Source organism: Aythya fuligula, chromosome 29, assembly GCF_009819795.1.
Source record: "Aythya fuligula isolate bAytFul2 chromosome 29, bAytFul2.pri, whole genome shotgun sequence".
Lineage (NCBI taxonomy): Eukaryota > Metazoa > Chordata > Aves > Anseriformes > Anatidae > Aythya > Aythya fuligula.
In genome coordinates this window covers 2156169-2168334 of record NC_045587.1, presented here as the reverse complement: position 1 = coordinate 2168334, position 12166 = coordinate 2156169, and the positions used below count along the sequence as shown (strand labels likewise).

Below are 12166 nucleotides of genomic sequence, written 5' to 3'. Positions count from 1 at the left end.
CGGCCGGGCCCAGCCCCGCCCCCTTCCCCCCCCGCCCGATCTGTGACGTCATCGCGGAGCCTGGCTCCCGTTGCCTGCTGGGCGCCTCCCGCTGTGATGACGTCACGGCCCCGGTGACGTCACGGCCGGCTGCCTGCTGACGTCAGAGGGCGGCCTCGCGCCGCGGCCTCGCGCTGCCGGGCGACCCGAACGGCTGTGGCGGGGAGTGTGACGTCACGCGGCGCTCGATGACGTCACGAGGCGCTCGGTGACGTCACGGGGCGGGGCCCACCGCCTCGCCACCCTCCCCCCGCCCAGATCAGGCGAACGCCGCAGCCACCTATAGCCCGGCCCCCCCGCCGCCTCATTTGCATGGCCCCGCCCCGCGCGGCACGTCCCCACCAATGGCGAGCGGCTCGGCCCCGCGAGGGGGCGGGCGGGGGCGGGGCTATGCTAATAACCTGCGCCGCGCCGCGCCCCGCCCCGCCCGCGGTTCTGAGGACCCCCCGGCCGCCGCCGCCGCCGCCTTCAGCGCTCGCTCCCGGCCCCGCTCCCGGCTCCGGCCCCGCTCCCGGCCCCGCTCCCGGTCCCGCCATGACGCTCCTCGCCGCCGGCAGCCGGGCGGCCGCGCGCCTCCGCGGGCCCAAGGTGAGGGCGCCCGCCCCGGCCCCGCCGCGCCTTAAAGGGGCGACGCCGCCGCCGCGGGGTGGAAGGGTGGGGGGGGGGGGATAAGACCGTGGGGGGGGGGCCCGTTCTTAAAGGGGCGATGCTGGGGGGGGGGGGGGCGCCTTAAAGGGGCCGCGGGGGCGGCGGCACGTGGCGCTGAGCGGCACCGGGAGGGGGGGGGGGGGCACGGGGAGGGGGCGGCTCCGTGCTCCCGGGGGGGCTCCGCTGATAGCAGGGGGCGAGGGGCTCTGCCCGGTGCCCCCCCCCCCGGTGCCCCCCCCCCGGCCTTGGCCTTGGCCGCGGCCCCGCCGTTTCGTAACGGGCGCCGTTATCGACCGGGCGTTATTTTGGGCCCGCCGCCGCCGTGTTGTGGTGCCCGACTTGGCCCCGGCCCCGCCCGGGGTGGTGGTGGTGGGGGGGGAGGGGGATGGGGTAGGGGGGGGGCTGCTCAGCGCCCCGGCCTTTCCTCGGCGCTCCCTAATTAGCGCTCCCTAATTAGCGTTGCCCAACGGGGGAGGCCTCCCCGGGGCCGGGGTGAAGCCGTTGGCTTTGCACGCTAATCCCGGCCCGGATCCTCCTCACGGCCTGAGCCGAGGCATCGCGGCCTTCCTCCCCCTACCCCCCTCCTCCTCCTCCTCCTCCTCCTCCCCCCCCCCGCTGTTCTCCAGCCCCCCCAAACCCCGGTGGATCCCAGCTCAGCCCCCCCCGGACACCCCTCAGCTCCCCGGTGCTACCGGAGGACCCCCCCCGGTTCCCCCCCCCCCCCCGGTGCTGCTGTTGGGGTCCCCGGGGCCGCCCCCTCCCCAGGCGGGGGGGGCGATGCCGGGAGCCGCGGGCCTGTGGCCGCCAGCCCGGCCGCCCGCACGTGTGACCTTGAGCTTGTGACAGCTCGGCCCGGGCGGGGCCGGGGCTGCGGCCACACGGGTGCCCCCAGCCCGGTGCCGGGGGGGGCTCTGGGGTGCAGCGGGACCCCCCCGGAGGCACAGAGGTGAGGGGCACCGCGGCCCTCACGCTGTGACACCCGCCTGGTGACGGTGCTGGTGCTGACACCCCGATGGGGGGCACGGAGAGAGGGTCTGGGGGGGGGGCAAGGAGAGTTTTGGGGGGCCCTACCCCCTGCTGCTGCAGGACACGGCCCTGCAGGTTCAGCCCCAAAAGCCTGCGGGGGGGCTTCGTGTCCCACGGAGGTGCCTGGGGCTGTCCCGTGGGTCCCCCAGGCTGGGGGGGGCTGAGGGCCGGGTGCGTTCCCCGCAGGGGGGCCAAGCGAGAGCCCCGCAGCAGCCGCCCTGACCTTGGGCTTGGTTCTGCCTCTATTGTTCCCGGCGGCATTTTCCCTTCTCGGCTGCCGCCTGTTCCTGCAGCTGCCTCGCGCAGCCGTGCGGGGCGGCTCGAGCCGTGCTTGGGGGGGCTGGGCCCCCCCCTGCGCTGGGCTGGGGGGCTTCTGAGGGGCTTGGGGCTGTGGGACGTGGGGTTTGATGCGGCACCGAGCCCCACCGGGTCCCCCCGAGAGCCAGTGGAAAAAGCGAGTCATGATCTGCCTCTGCTGCAGCGGCCCCGCACCGGGGGGGGGGGGCTGGCCCTGTGCCGGGGGGGGCCTGGCCCAGGCCCAGAGCTGCAAACCTGCCCGGCCCCGCACTGCTGGGGCTGGGCCCTGAGGTTATGCAGGGCACAGAGCCCCCCCTCAGCCCACGCACCCGGCCCCCCTCTGCACGGGGGTCCTTACCCCGGAGCCTGGGGGCTGCCCTGGGCACCACAGCGGGTCTGAACGCCCCGTCCCATTGGGAGACCCGGGGCGGGTCTTTGGGGCCTCCCCAGGGCAGGGGCACCCCTGCTTGGAGGGCTGCTGCGGGCAGGGTGCCCGGGAGACCCGGGGGCAGCCGTGGGTCGGGTGCGGTGTCCCCGGTGTCCCCGCCGCGGGCAGGGTGCGGCGAGGGCGGCCCGGGGCCGAGGCGCTGCCGGGCTGCGTCAGGGCGTCCTGCCCGGCCGGAGTCCCCGCGGTTGGGAGCGCGCGGGCAAGGAACAAAGCTTGGCTTTCCCTGGATGCCTGCCGAGCTGGCGGGGGGGGGGGGGGTGGAGAAAGGGGGGGGACACACCAGGACACACCATGCTGAGCCCCCGCACAGGAAACCTGCGGTAATGTCGGCCTGGCTGGGCTCTGCCGGCAGCACCGGCTCCCACGTGCCGCCGCTTCCTCTGTGCCGGGAGTAGGAAGCGAGAGGCGGCCGGCGGAGGGGCACGGAGGGGCGCGGAGCCTGCTCTGCAGCGGGGCCGTACGTGACGAGCATGAGCGAGGCCCCGCGCCGGCCTCCCCCCGGTGCCTGGCTGAACCTGCTGGGTCTGATCTCGGCGCGGGTGGGCGGGGAAGGCGCCGGCTGCAGGGCGCAGCGTCCTTGCGAGACGGGAGATCTCCATCTCCCGGAGTCACGGGGCTCCTCCTGCCGCAGGAGCTGGGCTCTGCTGCTGAGAGCCGGGGCCGGGGCTGTGCTCCGGGACTGGGGCTGTGCTCGCCTGGCTGAAACCCTGCCCGGAATGGGGCAGACCGGGCGCTCGGGACCCGGGGTAACTCAGCCCCTGTGTCTGCTCTCCCGCAGAATGCGCCGTGCGTCCTCTTCGCCGCCCGTCACGCCAGCGCTGCCACGGTAAGAGCGGCCCCCGCGGCTGTCAGCCCTTCCTGGAGCTGGTTGAGGGGCGTGTGGTCGGCCCCCCTACAGGCACCGGGCCTCACGGTTCCCTCCCCTTTCCCAGAACCTGAAAGACGTCCTTGCAAACATGATCCCCAAGGAGCAAGCGAAAATCAAGAACTTCAGGCAGCAGCACGGCAGCACGGCCATCGGGCAGATCACGGTGGACATGGTGAGCCGGGGCGGCCGCGTCCTGCCGCAGTGGGGCTGCCGGGCTGCGCCACCGCGGGTAACCTCCTCCCTCCGCCCTTCCCCAGGTGTACGGCGGGATGAGGGGCATGAAGGGGCTGATATACGAGACCTCCGTGCTGGATCCCGATGAGGTAGGGTTCTGCCCTGCTCAGGTGTCCGCCTCGCGTGGGTGTCCCTGCAGCGGCCGACGCTTGCTCTGGGCTCTTTCAGGGCATCCGCTTCCGCGGGTACAGCATCCCCGAGTGCCAGAAGCTGCTGCCCAAAGCAGCGGGGGGCGAGGAGCCACTGCCTGAGGGGCTCTTCTGGCTGCTGGTGACGGGAGAGGTGCCCACCCAGGAGCAGGTAACGTGCTGGGGTCCCAGGGGGGGTGGGCTGGCAGCCCCCCAGCCCGCAGGCTCAGCCCCGTTTCCCCGCAGGTGAACTGGGTGTCCCGCGAGTGGGCCAAGCGTGCTGCGCTGCCCTCCCACGTGGTGACGATGCTGGACAACTTCCCCACCAACCTGCACCCCATGTCCCAGCTCAGCGCCGCCATCACTGCCCTCAACAGCGAGAGCAAGTTCGCCCGCGCCTACGCTGAGGGCATCAACCGGGTCAAGTACTGGGAGGTACGGGGGGGGCCGGGTGCCTCAGTGCGGTGCTGGGGGCGGGGGCTCACGGTCCCCCAGCTCCATCTCACCGCCGTCTGTCCCAGTTTGTCTACGAGGACGCCATGGACCTGATCGCCAAGCTGCCTTGCGTCGCCGCGAAGATTTACCGCAACCTGTACCGCGAGGGCAGCAGCATCGGGGCCATCGACCCCAACCTGGACTGGTCCCACAACTTCACCAACATGCTGGGCTACACCGACCCCCAGTTCATCGAGCTGATGCGGCTCTACCTCACCATCCACAGGTACCGGGGAGAGGCAGGGAAGGGAACAGGCGGGGACTTGGCCCTGCCCTGGGGCAAGGGATGGGGCAAGGTCCTGGGATGTGCCCGGGCTGCTCCAGGGTGGCACCGGGTGCGTGGTGCAGAGCCCTGGGGCAGGGCCGTGCTGGGCTGGGAGCGTGGTGGGGAGGGGTTGTTGGCCCCTCCACCTGAAAAATGCTGTGGGGGCTTTCCTCTGGCTGTGGGGTCCCTCGGTGGGGGCGTGGGAGATCTAATGCAGCCCCTTGCCCCTGCAGCGACCACGAAGGGGGAAACGTGAGCGCCCACACCAGCCACCTGGTCGGCAGCGCGCTCTCGGACCCGTACCTCGCCTTCGCCGCTGCTATGAACGGGCTGGCTGGGCCCCTGCACGGCCTCGCCAACCAGGTAGGCAGCTCTGCCTGTGTCTGCATGTCTGTCTGTCTGTCTGTCCGTCTGTGCCGCCGTTCTCACCCCCTGACCGCTGTCCGTGCCCGCAGGAGGTGCTGCTGTGGCTCACCGACCTGCAGAAGGAGCTGGGCCAGGAGGTGTCGGACGAGAAGCTGCGGGATTTCATCTGGAACACGCTCAACTCGGGCAGGGTGAGTGCGGCCCGGCCGGGGTGAGGGGCCGGGGCCGTGCCGGGCTCTGACCCCCTCCTTGCAGGTGGTGCCGGGCTACGGGCACGCCGTGCTGCGGAAGACGGATCCCCGCTACACCTGCCAGAGGGAGTTCGCCCTCAAGCACCTGCCCAAGGACCCCATGTTCAAGCTGGTGGCCCAGCTCTATAAGATCGTCCCCAACGTGCTGCTGGAGCAGGGCAAGGCCAAGAACCCCTGGCCCAACGTGGACGCTCACAGCGGGGTCCTGCTGCAGGTGAGCCTCGGGCCGGGCCTGCCCCAAAAGCTCCCCTCTCACCCCCCCGGGGCCCGGCCCTAACGCCGCTCTCCCCCCGCAGTACTACGGCATGAAGGAGATGAAGTACTACACGGTGCTCTTCGGGGTCTCCCGCGCCCTGGGTGTCCTCTCGCAGCTCATCTGGAGCCGGGCGCTGGGCTTCCCCCTGGAGCGGCCCAAATCCATGAGCACCAAGGGCCTGATGCAGCTCGTGGGCTACAAATCTGGGTAAAGAAGGGACGGGGACGGGGCCGCGCTCGCTGCTCCCCCCCCAGGACGCCTCCGGGCCCGGGACGGACTCGGCACTGAACCCCGCTCCGGCTGCGGGGTGGTAGAAGCAGCCCCGGGGGTCCCACCCGCCCTGTGCCCCCTCCCTGCCCTGGCACAGGGCCCCCCCTCCGGGCCTGGACCCCCCCCCAGCCTCCCGGCTGTCGCCCCTTTGTTGGCTCTGCCCTGGGCCAGCGCCACGCACACGGAGCCCCCGGGCTCCCCGCTGCTGGGGGGCTGGCACTGCAGGGCTGTGGGGCTGCCCCACCGCAGCCATTTAACCCCCTCCCCGTGCCCCCCCGAGAGGGGTTCAGTCCAGACTCCTGTCCGCAACCCCCACTGTGGGGCTCAAGCCCTCGGGGCAGCTGGTGAAGAATGAATGTCTCAGCCCCCCCTTTCTCCCTGGAAAGGCCTCGATACACTCCTCCCCGGCCCGTGCCCCCCCCGTGTTTGTGTGAATCCCCGCGCCCGATGCCCCCGGAGCCGGAGCTGGGCCCCCCCCCTCTCCCTGTGCCGGCCCAGCCCCGGCCCATCACAGGCTTTGGGCGGTTCTGTACAAACAACAAAAAAATGCAAAATAAATGTTTTTATTAACAAAGCCCCAGCTGCTGCCCGCCAGCCGTCCTGCTGGGTGCAGGACCCTGACCCTGGGGCTGTTCTTGTAGGGCTGGGGGGGGGGGGTCAGGGCTGGTTCCCCCCCCATTTTGTGGATTCCTGGCCCCCATTTGTCCCTGCTGGGGGTGGCGTGGTGGTGCTTGGCCCCCCAGGAGCGCTACAAACCAGCAGCAGGAGGCTTGTGGTGCCTGCGGGTGCCAGGCAGGAGCCTGGTTCAGGGCCTGGGGGGCTCAGTGCCTGTCCCCCCCCCACCCCAGTGCCCCCCTCCCAGCCCTGCAGCCCCTAAATGAAGACCAGGAGGCCGGGCTCACCCTTGGAAAATGCTCTTTATTGGCATGTAGAAGTCCTTCCTCGGGCAGCAAGGCCACGATCCCCTCAGTGCTGGGGATGGAACTGGGGGGGGGGCAAGGGGGAGGAGCCTGGGGTTGGGGGGGGGCTCAGGGGGCCCCCGGTGGGCCCCCCCCTCAGCGGGTGTTCGGGCCTGCTGGAGCTGGATCCTCCACACTGAAGGTAAGGGGAAGCTCGGGGGGGGGGCAGGGGGTGCCTCGGGCCGGGGCCGTCCTGGTCCCTGGGGCAGGTGCTGGGGGGCTGCGAGGGGCTGGGGGAGGAGGGGGAGGGGGGGGGCAAGTTCTGAGCAAGCCCCCCCGTCCCCCCCCGCTGTGCGTGCGACTTGTGCAAATGTGCGACGTCGGGTCTGGCGGTGGCGCGGGCGCTGCCGGGGGCTCGGCTCCGCTCCCTGCGGACCCGGGGGGGGCCGTGCTGGGGGCCCCCCCTGCGGCGGCTGCAGGCGAGGGGCCGGCAGCAGCTCTGCGCCAGCTGCCGCCTCCTCTCTCTGCACCCTTCTCCTTCCCTTTCGTTCCTGAAGAGCCAGGGGATGGGGCAGGGGGGTTCCTGGCAGCCAGGCCCCCCCCCCCAGCAAGCCCTGGCCCCTGGTGTTCCCCAGCAGCATCCAGCCGGGCTCCCCCCGCCGCCAGCACCAACCTTCCTCCTCCGCAGGGCCCGGGCAGAGCTGCCCCAGGAGCATTTCCACCCCTGCAGAGGGGTTGGGACCCTCTGGCCTTGCAGAGGAGTTATGAGGAACAAAAAAGAGTTTTCTTTTTTTTTCTTTAAAAAAAAAAAAAAAAAAAAAAGAGCTCCCAAGAACTAAAACAAAACAAAACTTAAAACCAAAATCAGCTACACAACCAGGGGGAGGCTGGCCCTGGGCCGCAGCTCCCCTGGTGTTGAGATGGGACCAGGGGCTCACAGCAGCCCCCGCGCTCGCAGGAGCATCACCTCTCGCCCCCGAGGCTGGGAGGGAAGTCGAGGCAACGGCAGCAAAGATGCACTCAAATAAATATTTAAGAGGGTGGGCAGGGCGAGCGGCCCCGGGGCCCTGGCGCAGTCCGCAGCAGCCGGGCTGCCCTCACGTCTGCTGGTGGACCTCATGGAACATGAGCTCGCGGGGGATGCGGGTCTCGGGACCAAAGTTCTTGGCCGCCCGGCGCTCGAAGGCTGCCACCATCTGCTTGACCACCTCGTCGAAGAAGACGGTGGCCAGCTGGGAGTGCAGCAGGGAGCGAAACTCGAAGGAGATCTGGCGAGCAGAGAGCAGGCAGCGTGAGTGCCCGGCGGGGGGGGGGGCGCGGGGCCGGGACCCCACCGCAGCGGGGTCTTACCGAGAAATCCACGGTGCTGGTGCGGGGGTAGCCGGGGATGCCGGGGCTGAAGCGCCAGTTGGTCTCCAGGTGGTTGAAGAGGCGCCCGTCCGTGCAGACGGCCTGGGGAGGGGGGGAGCAGCCGGTCAGGGGGGCTGGGGGGGTGGGCAGGGGGCCGGGCTGAGGGGGGGGGGACACCGCGGCCACGCTCACCTTGACGAGGTGGGGGCGGACGAGGGTGACGATGGAGGTGTAGCGCTCCAGCACGGGCGGGAAGCCCACCTCCAGCTGCGCCTTGACGTGGCCGGACCGCTTGGAGACCACCACCGACTTCTTGCACCAGGGCACGAAGTTCTTGTAGTCCTCCACGTTGGACACCACGTCGTACATCTCCTGCATGGAGTACCTGCGGGCGGAGCGGGCGCTGCAGCAGGGTTGGGGGGGGGCTGGGGCGCGTGCCCCCACGGTCAGGGGGGGCCCCGCAGCCACCTACCCGATGATGCGCCGCTCCGAGTACTCCTTGCGCTTGTTGGTGAAGGACCCGGCCAGGTTGAGGAAGGAGCGGCTGGGCTGGCGCCGCGGCTCCCCCTCGGTGCCGCTCACCGGCCGGCCGAGCCGGAGGCCGCACAGCACCGCGTGCCTGGGCAGGAGGTGGGAGTTAGGTGGGGACGCGGCACCGGGCAGCCGAGAGCCGTGCGGGGCAGCCCCTCCTGGGATGCCGGGCACCGTCCAGAGCTGCCCCTGCCCCTCCTGGAGTCCCAAGGTGTGTGAGGGGAGTCGGGGGCTCAGGGCCAACCCCATCCCTGCCACCCCGGGGCAGTGGGGAGAGGCCGGGGAAGTCCAAGTGCGGAGTCCGGGGCTGCTGCCAGAGCCACTCTTGCGTAAGAGAAGGAAGGCAGGGGAAACCTGACCTCGGGGACACCTAATCCGGACCAGTGGAGCGGGGACAACTGCCCGTTACCCCCCGCTGCCCCTCCCGAGCCCTGCACCACGGCACCGGAGGCGGTGAGGAGCCTGGCTCAGCCTGGAGCTTCTCCGTGTCCCCCCCTTGACCCCGCTGCATCCCTCGGGGCGCCACAGCCGGTGCCCGGTGTGAGGGGAGGCCACGCTCCCGGCTTCCCAGGGCGATGCCAAGCCCTAACACAGCAGCAGGGTCCCGTGCCCGGCGTCTCGCTGCCGGTACAGCCGCGGGGTCCTCCCGCGGTGCTGCCCTGGGCTCCCAGCAGCCGGCCCCAGCCCCTCCGAGCACCGGGTGGGCACCGAGGCCCCGGGCACGGCGGAGCTGCGGGGTCAGCGCCGGCCGCAGCTGGAAGCGCTCCAGCGGCCGCGGGGCAGCGCAGGTATTTTTAGCCGTGGCTGCGAGCGGGGCGCGCCAGCTCTCCCCCAGGAGCGGCGGCCGAGGGAGGAAAGGTCCCGGCTGCTGCCCCCAGGAGCCGCGGGACATTCCTGCGCCAAGGAGAGTCACCCGGGGCTCCTGGCAGCCCCCGAGCTCCCAGAATAGCCGCCAGCCCGGGGCCGTGCCCGCTGCTCACTCTGCCCGGTGCCGCGCGGGCCCGGGGCTCACCTGCACGGTTCCCCCACCGGGGTTGGGGCACGGGCACGGCCGGCGGCGGGGCCACCGGTGCTGCACCCGGCCGGGCTCGCAGGAGCCGCCGGTTCCTCCGGGTGCCCGGTGCTGGTGCCGGTCCCGGCGGGCCGGGTGTGGAGGTCAGCGGGGCCGGTGCGGGGTGTCCTGAGGTCAGGGCACCGGGAGCGGCCACCGGGGCGGCCCCAGGCGCTGGCACCGGCCCGGGCCTGGCACCCGCCGCCGGGACGCGGCCCCGCGGGCGGCGCTGCCCCAAGGTCGGGCCCGGCGGGGGGCTCCTGGCCCCGCCCCGGCCCCGGGAGCACCGGGGGCGGCTCCCGGTGGGCTCGGCCGAGCGGCGCCCACGGCCCCCGGTGCCCTCCCCCGCCCGGAGTGGGGCCCTCCCCCGGTGCCGATCGCCCCGTGCCTGTGGGGCCCGGTCCCTCTCCCGGTCCCCCTCCCGGTCCCGGTTCCCCCCCGGTGCCCCCGCTCCCCCCCGGTGCCCTCCGGCCCCGCGGCTCCCGCTGCGCCCCCCCCCCTCCTCCCCCCGGGCCCCTCCGCGCCGCGATCGTTCCCCGCCCGCCCCCGAGGTCACCGCCGGGGCTCCCTTGGCTCCGGTGCCCGGCGCTCACCTCCCGGGCGGGGTCGTCGCGGCCCGCAGCCGGTGCCGGGCCCCGAGCTGGAGGGCGCCGCGGAGCCGCCGGGCCGCCATGACCGGGGCCGGGGCCGGGACGCGGCTCCGCTGCCCTCGCACCGGCGCCGCCGCCGCCTCCGTGACCTCTCACCCCCGCCCGTGACGTCACCGCGTCGCCATAGAGCCCGCGCGCGTCACGGCCCGGCGGGGCGGGGCGGCGGCAACGCCTCCCGCGCGGGGCACGACGGGAGTTGTAGTCCTGGCCCCCGCGCGGGGGGTGCCGGGAGATGTAGTCCCGGCTGGGACCCTTCCTCCCCCTCCCCGAGGTCTCCCCGCGGGGCCCGGGGGCAGCGGGGGTCGGGGGCTGCGGGCTCCGGGCGCCTCCCCGGCCGCCTTCAGCCCCGCCGCTGCCCGGGCTCGTTTTTCACGATGAGAAATGTCAGCAGCTGCTGCCCGCGGCCATTTCACCTTGCTCGGGGAGCACCTGGCCGCAGCGGGGTCAGCACGCACAAAAATAGCCCGGCCACCGTCAGCAGCCCCCACGCCGCCTCCTCCTCCTCCTCCTCCTCCTCCGAGCTCGGCTCCCCAGGCCCGCGCCGAGCTGCCGGGGCTGTCACGAGACCGGGTCCCCGTGGCCGGCCACCTGATTCCGTCCTGGGGTTATTTGCAGCGCCCCGAGGTGCCCCCGCTGCCTGCTGCTGGCACAGGCACAGCGACAGCAGCGCCCTACACCTGCAGAACCGCAGGGTCCGGCTCAGTGAGCAGCACCCACGTTCCCGTCCCTTAAAGCTGTGTTCTGGGTGGGTGCAGGCCACTGGCACGGCTCCGTGCTGCTCCCGGGAGCAGGAGCTGTTCTGCCTCTGCCTGCTCCCAGGAGCTGTTCTCCTCCTGGCTGCTTCAGGGAGAGGCCCCGGGCACTCCCAGCAGAGCACCAGGGCAGGCAGGATGGAGCCCGGCCAGCACCGCAGAGCTGTGTCCCCGTGCGATGGCACGGAGCCGCTGGCTGTGCTGCACCAGGTGTGGTGCGAAAGGGGGATGTTGGACACAATCCTTGCTTTAGGGTTGATCCTTAGGCAGGTCACCAAGCCTGCAGTGGGATGCGCTTTGCTTTGTCCCGGTGTTTGCAGGCACGGGGCACAAAGAGCAGCAGTGAAAATGGCAGCAGGTGAGTGGTACCACAGCGCTGCAGGGACAGGGATGAGGAGAGCAGGCCCTGTGCGTGGCTGCTCTCCAGACACCGTGTTTGGGAAGCAAGGGCTGCACCTCAGGGTGCTCACCTGCTGCTGCAGGCAATGAGATCTCAGCGGGGTTTTTGCACTTTGTGATGGAAGAAGCAGAGCTGCCTTTGTAATGGACCGCTGTCAGTTCAGAGCATGGGGCACAGCTCAGTGATTAATGCAGCAGCAGAAAGGGTTTGCAGAGCACCTGTTGACACAATCAGCCCCTAATTACCAATTAGGGGCCTTGCAGGCAGTGATCAAGTGTATTTGGGGGCTGCTGCCAAGGAGAGGCTGCTCCAGGTGGTTTTACCCTGGGAACTGGAGACAGAGAGAGCACAGCTCCTACCAGCAACCTGCGAGCCTTCAACCCCTTGCAGCTCATTCCAAAGGCTTTGCAAGAGCACGCTGCTTGCCTGCCGCCTGCGCATCCAGCCCTCTTGATGTGGAAGCCCCAGACCAGATCTTGACCCCAGGGAAGCAGTGGTGTCTGCAGGGCAAGTCACCGGGGGAAGCCACCGTCCTGTGTGCAGGAGCCACCAGCGCCTGGCTCCCCATAGCAAAACCCCCCCGAGCCACCGAATTGGAGGCAGGCGGGGACCGGGGGTGTCTGCGGGCTGGCTCGGGGCCACCGGGCCTGGGAAGACGACGCCAAGACAAACCCCCCCGGCTTCCCCCGTCCTCCCTGCACCCGGCAGTGGCAGCCCCGGGTCCCCTCCGTGCTGCTCACCCCCAACCCCGGGGGGGCACCGGGCTGAGCCCGTTTGCTCCGGAGGGACCCCCCCAGCCCCTTGAGGACGCACCGGGGCGGGACACGACCCCCGGGCCGGCCTCGCCGCGGTGGGGGTCTCCGGTCCCCGTCGCCCCTCGGCTTCCCGCGGGGCCCCGTCCCGCCGCCCCCCGGCCCCGCTGTCGGTGCTGGCGGCCGGCGG

The 12166-nt window shown here is 71.8% G+C and overlaps 2 protein-coding genes across 2 annotated transcripts; one reads left to right on the top strand and one right to left on the bottom strand.

Moving 5' to 3' along the window:
- The first annotated feature begins 544 nt into the window (after positions 1-544).
- On the top strand, positions 545-6168 carry CS (citrate synthase). The gene is made up of 11 exons (XM_032204861.1): positions 545-627; positions 3237-3284; positions 3391-3498; positions 3584-3649; positions 3729-3860; positions 3935-4123; positions 4210-4409; positions 4682-4811; positions 4904-5005; positions 5070-5279; positions 5362-6168. The coding sequence occupies exons 1-11, from the start codon at positions 574-576 to the stop codon at positions 5530-5532; spliced, it is 1410 nt and encodes a 469-aa protein (XP_032060752.1). The 5' UTR covers positions 545-573; the 3' UTR covers positions 5533-6168.
- Positions 6169-7320: 1152 nt separating this feature from the next.
- On the bottom strand, positions 7321-10160 carry COQ10A (coenzyme Q10A). Its single transcript, XM_032204804.1, has 5 exons — positions 10016-10160; positions 8313-8459; positions 8033-8225; positions 7841-7942; positions 7321-7758 (listed from the first exon to the last, which is right to left on the bottom strand). Exons 1-5 carry the CDS (start codon positions 10093-10095, stop codon positions 7588-7590), a joined length of 693 nt encoding a protein of 230 aa, XP_032060695.1. The 5' UTR covers positions 10096-10160; the 3' UTR covers positions 7321-7587.
- Positions 10161-12166: the final 2006 nt, after the last annotated feature.

Bases quoted from the DNA above. Each gene is read 5' to 3' on its own strand.
- COQ10A (XM_032204804.1), bottom strand. From the start codon at position 10,095: ATGGCGGCCCGGCGGCTCCGCGGCGCCCTCCAGCTCGGGGCCCGGCAC. The intron at 8,226-8,312 runs GTAGGTGGCTGC...CTCCGCCCGCAG, and splicing joins TCGGAGCGGCGCATCATCGG to GTACTCCATGCAGGAGATGT. The intron at 7,759-7,840 runs GTAAGACCCCGC...TCTGCTCGCCAG, and splicing joins CCAGCACCGTGGATTTCTCG to ATCTCCTTCGAGTTTCGCTC.
- CS (XM_032204861.1), top strand. From the start codon at position 574: ATGACGCTCCTCGCCGCCGGCAGCCGGGCGGCCGCGCGCCTCCGCGGG. The intron at 3,499-3,583 runs GTGAGCCGGGGC...GCCCTTCCCCAG, and splicing joins GGCAGATCACGGTGGACATG to GTGTACGGCGGGATGAGGGG. The intron at 5,006-5,069 runs GTGAGTGCGGCC...CCCTCCTTGCAG, and splicing joins ACACGCTCAACTCGGGCAGG to GTGGTGCCGGGCTACGGGCA.